Source organism: Cryptomeria japonica, chromosome 8, assembly GCF_030272615.1.
Source record: "Cryptomeria japonica chromosome 8, Sugi_1.0, whole genome shotgun sequence".
Taxonomy (NCBI): Eukaryota; Viridiplantae; Streptophyta; class Pinopsida; order Cupressales; family Cupressaceae; genus Cryptomeria; species Cryptomeria japonica.
Window position 1 is genome coordinate 410,375,133 of NC_081412.1, and position 16,215 is coordinate 410,391,347.

Here is a 16,215-nt window from a genome sequence, read left to right on the forward strand (position 1 = left end):
TTATTTTTCCATTATTATGTGAATAGTCTTGTAGGTTAATACTCCATTTATTCACCCATTTAATGTTTTGTTTCATCCATGTGCTCTTCCTTCTATCTAACTTCTCCCCTTGTTGCTATTTTTGACGAGCGATGTAGCTCCATATTTTCTAACCTCCTTAAATAGCTTAACAATCTCAACATAATAGGAAAAACCCTGCCTCCCCTAGAACAATATCTGGGATTAGATAATTTAATCTTAAGACTAGTTGACTAATGCCTCAATAGGAAAAGCCCAACCTCCCTAGAACAATATCTGGGATAAGATGATTTAATCTTAAAGACTACTTGACTGTAAGATTATTAAAATTCAACCTGTAACCACACGAGCGTGGAATTTGGCGTCCAGCTTGCCACTCAAATAGAAATTCCATTACTACTCTTCAAAAAAGACACGACAAAATGAAGAGAGAATGAGACTAAAGCAACAGCTCGTGTAGATCTTTGTTGGCTGATTCAGTCCACAATTATTATTATTTATATATATTTTCGTTTCCATCGAATAATAACATAACAAGTCCTCACCCTGTAATCTGAAAATTATACAATTCTTGGAAATGGAGGCAGCCATTGCTTCCTCCTCTTTCTCCTGTTCGGTTTCAGTTTCAATTTCTCCCTCACGTATTCCATTCCTCTCTACGGTTCTGGATATGAACGTAAATCCCAAGAAAGGTGTGCAAAATTTGTCGACTTCCCGTTGCTCCTCCTCCAAATTTCAATCCGCCATTGTATTTTGTAATTTCTTTAATCACACGCGTTCAATGGCTGCCGTCTTTTCAAGCAACAGTTTGACAACGTATAGACGTTCCGTGCGCGTGTATGTTGGGAGGAGAGATGAAGAGGAGAAGGAATTTGGAATGTATCCCTGGGAGGCTTCCTCTTTTAATGACATCAACAATACTGAAGGTAAATGAATCCATTTTAACGATTTTTTTCTTTTCTTTACCGTAATTTATTATAATTTTGCCTTTGTTCCTTTAAGAAAGGTTGTTGAGTTCATTTTGGGGCCTGGATTGTGTGCGCGTTTGGCCGGATTCGACCTCTGGACCACCTGTTTACTACGGTATGAGTATTTAACATATCATAAATAATATTTGGGAGCTAGGGGGTCGATTGGGTCGTAGAATATAAATTGTGATGTTCTGTATCAAGATTCTTTCCTCCTTTTTAATAGGTTGGAACATTTCCTCCTTCCTCTTCCTTTTTCAGCTTTTTCTGGAACGCTCTGTATTCAGATTTTATTATAGAGTTAAATGTTTCAAGGCAGAGAGCATAACAATCACTAATCAAACCCTCCCAGGCACTGAATAGCCACATGGGAATGCGTGCCTTTTCAGCCCTAAGAATGTGATTGCTCTTCACCACTTTAGGAGATTACTGCCCTGTGTTGAAATGAAAATTCGCCTCAATTCCTACAAAATTATATGTACGTATCTCCAAACTTGGCATTTTGAGAACTCAATATCTAAAATAGTTCACCAAGATTTCTAAGCTTATAAAAACAGACCTTTCTCGCTATTCTTGAGACTATGCTTTCTCAGAGTGTTGGGGCTGTAATGCAAGGTTAAAAGGAAATGCCTTTTGATTAACAGTGTGGTGGCGTCATATCCGACTGTTCCCATGATAAGTGTTTGTGCCACGTTATAGCATTTCAGTGTAGAGTGGCAAATTTTCAGTTGTAGCTACTTTGCAGATTAATTATGTTAGAAGAGTTCATACGATTACATTTGTGGAATTCATATTTCCAGGAGGCAATATATTGCTTCTTGCTTTAGACAGCATATTTTTGTCCTTCGACTTTCAAACATTTTAGGCATGTGCAGTCTACAATTGATGGTTTTGAAGCCCATGATTACACATTGCTGTCCTTTTAACTGTTGGAGAACCTAACTTAGCTCATGTTTATACATCACATTTGACTCCGACATCTGATCAATAAAAAATTAAAATTATAGATATAGTTCCAGTCTTTGGCTCTGGATTGAAATAATTCAAATTTTGTGTGTCACCCTTTGTGATAATTCATCCAAGTAGTGCAGATTCAGAAAAAAAGATATGGGAATGAAGGGAATGGTGCAAAACCTGAACAAGAGGATGGAGAAAATCTGCATGGCAGTTTATTGCATTCTTTCTTTCCACGAATTTGTAAAGAAGAAAGTGCATTATTGTTTTGGCCATTGGCCTCATGGTATTTCCAAAAGAAAAAGTTGTTGTGTTTGATATGGTTTTCTTTGTATGAACTATGAACTTAATTGCTTTACATTGTCATAAAAACTGTGGAACAATTTGATCAGATCTATGCATTCTATTTGATGGACATTTGATCATAGACAAACAAGTTATTACGTTAAGGTTTGTGTAGGCTCCCAAAAGTCAATAACAATTGTACTCTTTGAAATTTTTCCAACAAATTCAGCAAGTGATTACCATCACCAGGAGCAGACTTTGTTCTTATAAAACTGTTGTGCACTGAGACTTTCTATTAATATCATCTGAATCTATATTGAGCAGGGAAGATGTACATGCTTGAAATTTGACTACTGTCTTCTCAACAATGAATTAGATCTGAGATATAGCAGAAGTTTTGATGACATTATGTCACTAAATGTCAACCTTTATGAAATATGTACATACAAAAATCCCACCGATGCTGGAACTGTAGTTTGAAGATCTCATTAAAAACCATTGCTGCTGAAGCACAATTCTTCATTTTGGTGGCCATTTGTAACTTTGTTAAAGATAAAGTTGTAGATTGAAAGGTACTATAGTAAACAAAAAATGACTGAGAAGCTGAGATGAAACTTACTTATGCAATGACAACTACCATTATGAAATGACATTTTTCTGAGTGAATCTTAGAAACTCAACCACTTTAAGTTTTGAGGATTGGTGAAGATTCTTGCCATAGGCTAGATGAAGTTTGTAAAAGAATTCAATTCAGCTGTATATGTTGACTGAAGGTAAGAAATGAAAAGATGCATTGGCCATTTGAAAATTTAACATGCACTTGGGTTAATTATAGCAGAGAGAGTGAGGTTATTGCTAAATGTATTACGATTCATTAGACAAGATACCTTAGGTTTAGGCATCACCATATCTACGGGATCACGATTCCATATTTTCTTGGTCATTTGTAAATGATAAGCTGTATGTAATGTCCCCATTTTGAAATAGGATTTGATAATAAATAATAATAATAAATTAAAACATAAAATAATAAAAATATAATATAATATAATATAATTAAAATGTAATTAAGTTAATGAATGGCCAAAAGGCATGGAATGAAGAGTTGTGACTCTCTCAAACATGAGATATAAGAGGGAGAAGAGATCATTTAAAAAGGGGAAGGAGGATGAAAGAAATGAATGAAGCATGTGAATCAAGTAAGGATTAATGGAAGAAAAAAGGAATGGGAAGTAGATAAGGAAGTGCAGAAATTGTGAAGGGTTGCACTCTTTCAAAGGGTGCTAATTGTGAAAGTTTGTCTCTTCCAAAGGGCAAGAATTCTGAAGGGTTGTACTATTTCAAAGGGTGGAAATCGTGAGTGGTTGTGTCTCTTGCCTTACTTAAGTGGTGACTTTACTCTTAATATAGATCATACCACCAGAATAAATAGGAATACTTAGATTCCCGAGTTACTAATGTGTATTTCTCTGTCTGAAGGCACGTGAATGCTTCCCTTGCTGATAATGAAGATATTTCGATGCTCCTCCTTGGAGTATCAATCTACATTATATACTTCCCCACCTGCCTTGGAAGATCATGTCTTTTCATTGCTACGTCCCTTTCCAAGAGTGGCGTCCTTAGTAATCTAACCATTACTGCTTACTGCTTAGTATTTTTTTGCCTTTTTAACATGTGCCTCTTGACCTAATTGTTGCCATTTGTCTGTTCACTTAACCACACCCTTGATTTATATCATTTGTCTTTTAAGATAATGGGATCACTACTTTAGTCTTTTAATAGTTGTTTAGCATAAATAAAATATTGTTTCTTATACCAACCATTGCTCCTTCAATCTGAATCGCAGCTTATAATATACTGCTGCATTTTGACCCTTAGATAATTATTGTCCTTAGTTAATTGATGCATGATCATTGCCAGGTCTTATAATCTTTGGCCTAGCATGTTACTTCAGAAAATCGTGAAGTCTCATAAATGAGACGATTTTCTGATCAATGGTCTCCCTTGATTCATCTATTTCTGTTTTCTCACCGGGTAAGAAGTTGTTGATAAGAGGGGACATGACATGATATACATAGCATAATGAATCTCGTTTATGACTGCTCACTGTTGATTAATGGGCATACAGTTTAGAAATATGATATTTGTTTATGATTTTTTTTTTTTAATATATATATGCCATAATGTAGGACTCTTTGTATGTTTGGCTTAAGTGTTTTAATCAGCCATGATAGGGGTTTTAAGGGTTTACAAGGTGGGGAAACAGCTCTGGGATCCTCTTCTAAGTATGCCACCTCATGGTGGTGATTGGGGGTCCCGTGAGGCCAAGGGGGTACAAGGAGTGCTGCCCTTGGGTTTAGAAGGGAAGGATTTCTGGGACACGCTATTGTAAATGTGCCCCAACCCTCTGTCATGGTGGATCAGTATGCTAAGGAATCCAATCATAGGAAGTGGAAAAGGATTTCATGATGAAGGGAAATGGTTATAGGACACCTCACTAGGTACACTACCTCATATGGGTGGCAAGGGCCACATGAGGCCAAGAGGGTTGGTATATCTACTCTTAGGCCTAGGGTAGAGGATCTCTAGGGCACCCTATCAAGTCACCTTATTCTAGCCTCCGTATGGTTGTTCCATCAAATTAGGTATATCATCTTGTTTTACCTGAAATTGTGATTTTAGGGTAAAAACTATGGCATTTACAAAAAGGGGACATTACACTGTAGATTATACAAATTTTAGAGAACAAAAAAATTGGCCAAATAAACAAGATGAAAATAATTTGACCAAAGACAATGACCATTATGAAATTGCTATTATCGGAGTGTTTCTTTGAAGCTGAGTTGTAAGTGTTGAGTCTTCGTGATATACTCGTTATGATGATCCAAATTTCAGTAGATACCAGGTGGACAATATGTATATTGCTAGTATTTGGATTATTATATGTGGAAATGAACCATGAATGAAAAATCAGAAATAGTGATAAACAGTCATACTTAAATGTAAAAGATGCATAGAGAACTCAAACACAAAATAATTAATCTGAACATCTTCTGCATGACATTCTCTTTAAGGAGAATAACGACTTCTTGCCTTCTATCTAATTTGACCTATGTATGTACATGCAATCGGTGATGTAGAAGGCAAAGGAGCCATTATGGATGACAAAAAGCTGCTTGACCACATGTGATGCTTCATGTTCTGATGTTTCTGGAAGTATTGGTTGTTCATGGTCCTTGAGTCATCTCAGGGGATCCACCCCTGAAGGTAAGGGGACAAACTTGTGTACTAGAAGAGATGTTGGTGCGGCAACATATGAAAGACTGCGTGCCTCAACTAAACAGGGGATTGATAATGGTATTGATATTGAACAGCTACATGAAGCTTTGTAAAAGATTTCAGTTCCACCTTATATGTTGACTGAAATGTAAGAAACTTCGAAATATCAAAGTACATTGTCAATTTGAAGATTAGCATGCAATTGGGTTAATAATAGAAAGAGTAAGATTATTCCTAAAAATGTTAGTGTCGATTACGAAAATTATCTTTGATTTTATCATAGCTGCTGAAGCCCAATTCTTCATTTTTAATCAGAATTGATTAGTTAGATTCAAAAATATCTAGAAACATGGCTTGCATGATCATGAGGACACTGAATTGATTGCTTACATGCCAAAACAAGTTGAATCAAAGGACTTCTGTCGTACGCTCTTATGCAATTGCATGTTCAAATTCAAACCTGATGCAACTCCACCCAATATATAGACCTCTTCAATAGCTTTTCACTGTTTTAATTGGGGCCAAAAGTGGGGCACATAAGACAAAGTTATGGCCTTTGGAAGTTTGCCTCTGTAATCTTTTCCAAACTTGTTGATTGTACATCCGTGACAAATTTGGATTTAATCAAACATGTTACTCCTGTGTACAGGAAAAATAAGGTCTAGATTGAATCCATCTATGTGCCAGCAAAAAGAAAAGAAATAGATTCAAGGTGTCCTGAACCCCCTTCAAGACATCAGTAACAGTTTTGTAAATGTCCTAACTATTCTTGTAAAAGACATATTAATTGTTTGGATTGTAGTTGGGTTGATTGACTTCCCGAGTGTTGAGGCACTTCAGGTTTTGAAGTCTTTTGCCTTGGGTTTGTAACAGGTTCCAGGTTAAGAAGAAGCCTTGAAAGGAAGGTGAAACTTGATTTAGAGGAGTTTTGCATTACAGCAAGGAGAAGAATGTGAATTTGAACAGGGAACATAGAGAATAAGACATAGAACAAACAAGATAGGTTGTTTTAAATGTCAATGGCTTGGCAAGCTTGTAAGCTTGCATTCATGGTAATAGTAGGAGATACGATCTTGTTTAGAAGCTGGAATTTCTCTACATTGGGTTTCTCTAGTGTGTATCTAGTGTTATTCTGTTTTTTTTTTGATACATGAATGTGGATGTAGGGGTACATTTCCTTTAATTATATGAGCAAAAATACAAAAACAGCCTTTTCTGCTGTCAATGCATAATTGGCAACGAAGGTTGCATTCCGGAAGCACAATAAAAAATATCAACACATGTCTGAGACAATTCAAGAGCTTCCACTAGAACTCTCCTCAGAACTATTATCTTGAGAGTCATCGGCACCATGAATATCAGCATTCCTAAGCAAGAAAGAGATCGCATTGACAGCAGCCCTCACCCTGTCACATTGAGCTTTAGAAAGGATGCAGCAACTATTGTTGGGAATGGTTCAAAATTCCTCCAGAGTTTGCCATGAACCCTTCCTTTGCAGCTTGAGTATGTCTGTGATAATAGCAAAAGCAGCAATTTCTTCTAGTGAGAAAATGCTGCTTGCATCCACTGTTATAGTGTGAGGGTTGTATTCAGCAATGGCAGAGGGTAGATACTCATCTCAAATGTAAATGTGAACAATAACCTTGACTAGACCTGCATACAAGACAATATCTATAAGGTTGTTGAGGAAAATAGACACTATCACATTGTTAAGCCTTCTTTGTGGAATTTCTTGTAGCAAGTTTTGTTTCATAACCATCCTATTGGTTCTTTCAACCAAAGGCAAACTGATCCAAAAAACCTCCCAAAGACGCATGAGGTCCAAGCAAGCAATCTTCTATTTCTCCCATTTTTGTGGCTCTAGGTAGATTCTTAAGTTCATCTTTTTGTGCAAAAAACCACTTCCAATCTCTCACCTCAGAAACCACATGATGGCCAGTAGACCATGTTCCAGCGTTTTGAGAATGGGGATAGAAAACACCAGTGGACAATCCCAGGACCAGTATAGACAATGAGCATTGACTTGGAAGACCAACACTCATCTTGTGGCGGAAGATTAGAATCTTGAAGTTATCTATCTTTAACCCAGATGTCTAGAAAGTAGTTCATGAAGCCAGTCATCAGAAATCAAATATCTGATTTGTCTTTGGCTACATAGGACAAGTCTCACCACCAAACCCAATTAAGCAACTCTTTTTAGTGCCAATAGTCCCTTCAGTTTCCTGTAGTACCCTGTACAATCGGAATAGGGTCCCTACCTTGGCATAGACCATCTCATTGATTGATGTCATCTATGATGACTAGCTGTTCCTTGTTATCAATGGCTTTGTTGGCGAGGAAGTCCACCATTCCATTGGCTTCTCTATAGCAATGACTGCAGTCAAATATTGTGAACAATTCTAAAACTACCCCTACCCATGTAATTTCCAATTTTGTGCCCCTTTCTTCCGTATTGCATTTATTATAATCATTGAGTCTCCCTCAATGAGTAGATGGGTGATACCACATTCCTTGGTTAGAGGTAGCCCATGAACCAGAGCTTGAACGTTTTCTTCATTATTCATATCCCAATCTAGCTTCAAGGAAGCAGCCTTGACTAAAGAACCTTGCAAATCGTGGATCACAGATCCTGCACCAGACAATCTTGGGTTTCCACTAGAGGCCTTGCCAAAGTTAGGCTTTAAGAAACCATCTTGAGGAGGAACCCACTTAACTGTGCTTTATCTCTTTTGTTGATTTTATCACTCAGTACCCTGTGGGCATGGGAAGGTGGGGCTTAAGATGTTTCCAAGTAGCTATTAAAATTGACCCCATTTGAAGAAAATCTTGTTCTAATTTGATTCGTGCATGACCTTTATCATAACAACTTCAAAGATGGGAATCTCCAACTTGGCAATTACCTTACCAACATTTACTGCTATGTTCCAAAATACTCACATATTCATTTCTGGTTGTACATGCCAAATGGGCAGGGAGGAGGCAGCAATCCAGATACATGGGTAGAAAGCCTTAGGATGGAGCTTCAACTAACTTTGGAATAATTGCAGGAGCATTTCTGGGAGGGCCCTTGCCCAATTGAGGCAAGCACAAAACCATGATCAACATTGATATGCAAAGGGGCAATGAGTTAGAAGGTGATTGGTTGATTCTGAGCTTCGCCAATTGATTCCCTGTGAGAATTCTATAGTGTAAGTGAGCCAGGCAAAGACACTAAGTTTTAGAAGGCATGCTGTGCCCCAACATAGAGCAAGCAACAAATCAACACCCACCTCCAAGTTTCGTGAAGCCGGATAACCAAGTTTCAGAAAGTATTCCACCAATTTTGCATCTGCCCAGCAGATAATGTCATCATTATCATTGATGAACACTTTTCTGTGCATTATTTTTTCATTCAAAATCTCCTTAATAATGTCAGGAAAATTACATTAAGAAAAGTCCTTCTAGATCACCTTGGGAAGGCCTGCTTCCTATCCATCTTGAGTAATCCTTTACACACTTGTCCCGTTCAGCTTCTAACCAAACTCTGGTTCAACAAGATCTTGACACTCAGAAAGAAAGGGGTGACCCTTTTTTATCTCTTAAATTGACTGTCCAAAGCAAACATCAAGTTGGTTTGCTGGCATAAAACTGAAACATGCCTCAAAAGGTGAAAGATTTAATGAGGACTGAATAGCCTTGTTGTAAAAGTGTTGAATATACAGAAAATTTTCATCCCACTCCTTGGGATGCCACTGGTTACAATTCTTTAGCATCTTTTACCAAAATTATATTCACTACACCTGTCTGTCCATGTATTTGTGTGTAATGTCCCCATTTTGAAATAGGATCTAACAATAAATACTAATAATAAAATAAAAATATTAAAGAACAAAAATAAAAATAAAATAAAAATATAAAAGAATAAAATGAAAATAATTAAAATTTTAGTTAAGAGTGAATGGTCAAAAAGCATGAAATAAAAAGTTGTGACTCCCTGAAACATGAGGTATAAAAGGGAGAAGAGAACTTCATTTGAAGGGGAATTTTAATTAATCAGAAGTTCAGATTTGATCTGAATAATAAGACAGCAATGAGGAGACATGACCCTTTTGAATGGATATCTTTTTCCAAAGAGATGTGTCTCCTCAATGAGATACAGAGGTATAAAAAGAGTAAGCAATTAATATGAAGAGGGGGGAATAGGAATTCGGGTTCTAAGTTTAATACAGAAAAGTGCAGGCATCGATCAAAGAATGGAATGAAGAGAGGAAGAAAGAATGGAGCATAAGGAAGGATTCATGAGCAGAAAATAAGGAAGTGACTTTTAAAGGGCAGAAATGATGAAGGGATGTGACTCTTTCGAAGGGTGGTAGCTGTGAAAAGTTGTGACCATTGCAAAGGGCAGACATGATGAAGAGGTGGGACTCTCCCTCACATTGGAAGATATAAAGAAGAGAAGGCTTCATTTGAGGATGACATCCAAGAGAGAACAATTGGAAAATAATATATTATTTTAAAAGGTAGCAATGAAGGGTGGTGACTCAATTGTTATGAAGGGTGGTGACTGTATCGCCAATAAAGTATAAAGGAGAAATCATTACAAGCATTCAAAGGGCAATCCCAAAAAGGGACATTACAAATGGTATCAGAGCATCGTTCCTCCCAGTTTGAGGGGACAGAGAAAGATATGTGTGCTGAAATCGGATGGATTTGATGTCTATGTAAATGGAAGTATAGAGATTTATTCAAATGGTCTTTTCATCGGTTTAAGTTGTCATTTATAGCAGCTGCATCTTGTTTGGAGTTGATTACATTTCAACCCAAGATCACTTTACAGCTTTGGGACATTAGGTTCACTTGTATCAAACAATGCATCAATCTTCTTACCCTTGACTAGTATCTTGATGTGGAATAATTTAGTGAGTTGTTCTGCATGCATGTACCCTTACACACCATGGCAAAGGCAATCTCTTATTAATCTTATAACTATAAACATTGTTACTCATATTACCAAGATTTAAAGGATAGTCATAAGGAATTCCAAAATAATCATGAGAATGTTGAAAGTGCTGTACAAAGCTAATAGTGGATGAGAAAGAAATTTAGAAACCTGCAAAAGACAATAGAGAGCATAGGGAGGAAGGTTTATAGAAGTGTAATGCATACTAAAATAGTCATGAAGACAAAACATTGTGATAGGTATATGAAAGCATTGCAAAGTCAAGTATTCGATCAACAGATGTCAAATGAACAAGAGGACAGTTGGATAGATATCCTTGCCATACTCATTTTGAAGGTTAAGTTCATTATTGTGTATGACAGTAATGACAGGGAAAAATAGCAGCCTGTATGAGTATGAAGACATTCATGTTCTAAATCATGAAAAAGTCAAGGCCATATAATGCATGGAAGAGACAAATTGTTGTTGCATTTGCATTTTCAGGGTATCAAGAATTCAAGGCAGAAATCTAAAATAATTACCTGAAATGGGGCCATGGTGGGTTTTAGTTGTTGTTGCAGTTGTAATGATAAGGTTGTTGCAAGTTGTCATAACATTGCTTGAAGTATATGGGTCATATTGCACATGCTGAAGTTACTGCTGTAAGAAAAAGCATACAAATGCAAGGTAAACAAATTCAAGTTCCATATAATTGAATTACCAACAACTTGCATCAAGAGAGAGCAAGGAAGTGTTAGCTACTTCTCAACTTATGAGTGGCAAGGCGAGGTTAGGCCTCCTTCCCGACTCATGGGAGCAGAAAAGATGGGGTTAGGCCCACTTTTTGGCTCTAAATGGCTTATGGGCAACAAGATGGGGTTAGGCCCACTTTTTGGCTCTAAATGGCTTATGGGCAGCATGATGGGGTTAGGCCTACTTTCTAGCTCAAAATGGATTATGGGAAGAAGGATGGGGTTAGGCCCACTTTCTGGCTCAAAATGGATTATGGGCAAAAGGATGGGGTTAGGTCCACTTTTTGGCTCAAAATGGATTATGGGAAGAAGGATGGGGTTAGGCCCACTTTCTGGCTCAAAAAAAAAAGGAAGGTATCTAACAACATGTGTATTTGCGTGTATACTTTGTGTTTGCATCTATTCATGTGTATACTTTGAGTATTTGTGTGTATGTTGTGTCTGCATATATATATATATGTGTGTGTGTGTGTGCATACTTAGTGTTTTTATGTGTATACTCCGTGTTTGGTTCATACTTGAGGTGTTTCCAATATGTCTACTCCATTTGTATACTCTGTGTTTGGCTCATACCTGAGGTGTTTCCAATATGCAAGTGTCTTCTTTTCTCTTTCCATGCTCTTTGAGCCCTTTGGCTAAGTTGCATCAACTATCTTTTGTCCCTCAGGCTGGCAGGAATGATGCTTTGATACCAATTGTAATGTTCCCTTTTGGGACTACCCTAAATTTTGCCCTAGAATCACAAGTTCAATAAATCAAGGAACATAATATAGTTAGAGTTATAACCTTACCCAAAGAATGTAAAATCAAGATACATCCTGATCGAGACCCTACAATCATATTAAACAATTATTGAAAATGCAATTCACAAAATCAATCATTTCTGCTAGGGTTAAAGAAAATATATTCATAACTGTCTTAACCATATAATATCTATAACTCATTATTAGGGTTCAACCATAACAGGTCTTGGATAAGGAAACATGAGAGGGTGCTCGAAGCAATCCTCACACTAAGCCCAAGAGCAGATATATAATCCCTCTTGGCCCCATGTGACATTCCGCCTTCCATCCTTCATGAGGTGGTGTACTTAATGGGGAAGCTTGTACTTGACCTCCCTATTCGTGCCACCTTATCCACCCTCCTATGAATGTGACTTCTTTTAATCCATTCCAACAATCAACCATTGTAGAGGTTGGTGGGGAAACCACAATAGGGTGCTTGGTGTATCCTTCCCATCTAAGCCCAAGGGCAGGATACACCTTGCCCCTTGTTGGCTCCCAAATCAACAGATCCACTAAACCCTAAAGATAAGCCACTTTCTTATGCTTAGGTTCAGTGTTGGATTTGGCCAACGAACAGGAAATGGATATGAAACACATTTCCCCTGCATTTCAGGCTCTATAGGACCTAGGGGGTAACCCTTTTAACAATACCAATGGATACACTTAGGTAACATGTGGGGTATTGTAGTACAGATAATGCTCTCTCAAAAATATGCCAAGAAACATGAAAACTCACTCAACATTGGCTCAGATCTTGGGCAATTTTCAGTAGCTTGCATAGAGAACATAATAATTAAAAGTAACTTATAAAACATGAAAAACAGAAAGGAAAGATCCATCAAATTTGTCAATTTGGATCCTTCCAAGGTTTGCACAAGAAAGTATATCAGACTGGTACCTTAACCATTGGGCAGAGTCAAAGTGAAGTAACCATTTGATAGCAGCATGGACACATAACCAGTGATCTTTAAACCATTATTGCCTTACAATAATGAGATCTCTCATGAACATACTAGTAATCTACTTATAGATCCTGAAATATAACACAATATCTCCAATAATTGACTGAAAGCATATTTAATTTGCTCCTTGAACAAAGAGCCATCAACCAAATATTTATTGCAATAAGCGTGCAACAAAAATCACAAGCATCCTTGATATTTTTGATTAAAAAGAAACTGCATACACTTCAGGAGACGCTATTGTATGAAATTTAAATTCTAGCTGCAAACTGATTTGTTTGCCATTATCAAGATTCAAAACAACTGGATACATCATTTGAATCTGAAACTTAAAGACAACCTGAACCTAAGCAGCTACCCTGTACAAGCATTACATGTAGAAAATTGGATAATGGAACCCTTTACAATGAAGGAGGAAAATAAATAGAAGAAGAGAAAGCCCTAAAACTGAATTTGAAGATGACACTTGGCATTTTCTTCTCTACTTTGATTTGCAACAGCTGTCTTTTTGGAGATTCTCCTTCACACCACTTAGCTCTTTGCTTTTTCAGTTTGCTTGCAACTGGAAATTTGTCCTCTTGCCCCTCACTTGGTTACTTACCGTGAATATGTTCACCCTGTGTGAGAAGTTCTTACCTTTTTTATGCATTCTACCCTTGTTGGTGAAAACAACCATCCTTGGGTAAGCCAAATCATCAGCAATTCAAGTTTCAGCCAAACCTTGGTGAAAAATAATTTCATTGCTGCACATAATCCATATTTGTGAAAACAATAAATTTTCAGGTCAAAATAATTGCTGGCAATTAAAATCTTTTAGTTACCCACATATGCTGCAAATATCCTAATCATCTGAAATTATCATCCCACAACAATATCTGGCAATCAATACCTTGACCTATCAAAATATCCTATCCCTTCACCAAAGTTTCTGCAGCATATTGGTTATTATTGTGGCATATTTATCTCTTGCATTCAGCCTTTGCATGTTTATCTCTTGCATAAATTGTTGGTTTGACCACAACATCCATTTTATACATACCATGTTCTGAGTGTGGCAATCACACTGTCATTACTTGCATCTTGAAGTTCTACCTTGAGTTGAAGACTATTTCATTTCATTGAAGTATGACGTTGCAGACCAATAATTGCCTTGTGGTGACAAGTCAAGGCATGATTCATGGCATGTCGCCCATAATTTTAATTTTTAACTACATCTCTCACTGACGTTCCATAGAATGCCTCTAATATTTCTTGTCCTGTCAGTCACATTGCCGCCATTCTTTCTGCAATAGCTCGATTAATCAAGCAAATCACCATGTTGAAACTTGCAAAAGTTTATAACCGCTGATTTCAAAGTCATAACTGCTGCTGTAACCCTCTATGCGGCATCCAGATACAACAGTGGCTCATACTTGATAGCCCCAAGCCTTAGCATTATAAAATTCCCTTTTGAAAAAAAAATGCCATCGGGTTACATTTTTATCATTTCTAACTACTGCAAACAACACTACATCCAATATGTTCCTTGCACACTCTAGGGACCTTGAAAAATGGCGACTATTATCAGTGAAACCAACTCTCATAAGATCTACTCATGCACTCGATTGTTGACATATTTCATCTTTCCACTGCTACGTATCACAAAATTATTCAACCTCTTTGTCATACCTTGCTACAGACCAAGAAGTAGTGGGTGATCACGCATTAGAGCACATCTCTCAATAAGAAAGCATATTCACAGCCAAATTTATGAGAAACCCATGCTTTCTACATTATGGCATCTCACGTGCCAATCTTTATAGATTTTCTCTGGGAAATACAAAGAACTTGCGTGCATCTTAGTAAAACCAGCCACTTCTGTTTATACAACTGCCTCCTCTGCATCATGAGGAAAAATCACATACCAACAGCAATCCAACACCCTCACACGTAGTTTGCAAGTGAGCCTTCAATCAATTTAGAAGCTCAATATCTAGATATAAATTGCACGAGTTTTTGCCCTTTGAATGCCTCTTTTCCTTATATTGGTGGGCCTTATCATAGTGTGCAATAACATAATCTGCAAATAAAAACAGAGAAAAAGAAACAACGCACAAACTCTAGCGTTAGTGCATAGGTAGCGCCCTTGCACACATTCTAACCCGGGTCAATACCCTTGACTCATGCAAATGTGCAAAGGCTTTATCATTGTCAATTTTGCCATATAATTTTCAACCCTCATTGCTGGAAGTTAGTGTTCAATGGAACACTTCCATACTTGCATAAATCTATAGATGACATGCTACACACCTCCCTTGCACATTGGTGGAACTATAATGTTCGATGGAACACTTTTCTCCCTCCATCGACCCATAGATTGCACACCCAAATAGAAAAAACTTGCCACATGGAGTTAGAACAAAGGCCCCCATTAATTTTCAAATGCCAAATAAAATGATATTATTGACAATTGCAAGAGATTTAAATGATTTTTTCACCTTTTACCTTCATTTGTCAAATGATACCATTCTTAGTGACCGCAAAACAAATGAGGCACCCATGTACGCTTGCTCTCAAACGATTTACTCACCTTATTATTTAAACCATTAAATGATTTAAGCAATACTAAATTCTAAAAACAAATTAAAACGGCAAAGGATTCAACTCTTTCTTCATATGCAACAGCAATCCTTGTTAAAATTTGATATTGTGGAACTTTGCAAAGAGGTAGAACCAATCACACTAACACCAGATATCTGATTTTGCAAGCTAGGACAATTAAAACTTATTATGCCATGATGTATGCCAGGTCTTCTTGTGGGCCCAGCTAATTTTTTTTTTTGTTTTCAAACCATTTGAACTCAGATCTTCACCAAACTAAAATTGCATGCTTTTGAAGCCAAAACACGACTTGGGTTGCTCTCAGAATTTGCGAATTTGAAACTTTTTTTTGGGGGCATTTTGGGCTAGGTTGCAGTTTCAATCGCATAAAAAAAGCATCGTATCTGATTCTGAGACTCTGAAACTCAACCAATGCATTCACATATGTCACAAAAATCTGACTACCAAACGGTTTCACATGATAATCATTGGGCTGCAAAATATTAATCACCAAAGTAGGGCATTTAGGCAAATTTGACATAAATTTTCCTGAATTCTGTAACCAAATTGCAAATGCAAAGGCACTTCAAATTCTGAAAATTTGAAGGAGCCAACACCTCCCCTTGGCTTCATGTGGTAGGCCACTAGCCATCCACCATGAGGTGGTGTACTTAGAAGAGGACCTCATTGTTTGCCCTCTCGGGTAAACGGTTA

General features: G+C 37.2%; 1 protein-coding gene across 5 annotated transcripts in view; it reads left to right on the forward strand.

Moving 5' to 3' along the window:
- The first annotated feature begins 400 nt into the window (after nt 1-400).
- LOC131028572 (uncharacterized) overlaps nt 401-16,215 on the forward strand; it is a 56,337-nt gene continuing 40,522 nt past the window's right edge. Inside the window, exons 1-2 of one of the 5 annotated variants that reach the window (XM_057958880.2) lie at nt 401-944; nt 1,021-1,101. In XM_057958880.2, coding sequence (XP_057814863.1) covers nt 596-944; nt 1,021-1,101 — 430 coding nt within the window. In that variant the 5' untranslated portion in view covers nt 401-595. Of the gene's footprint in view, nt 945-1,020; nt 1,102-5,365; nt 5,583-16,215 lie in introns of all 5 variants that reach the window. The other 4 variants (XM_057958879.2, XM_057958883.2, XM_057958882.2 and 1 more) reach the window with 4 other exon arrangements.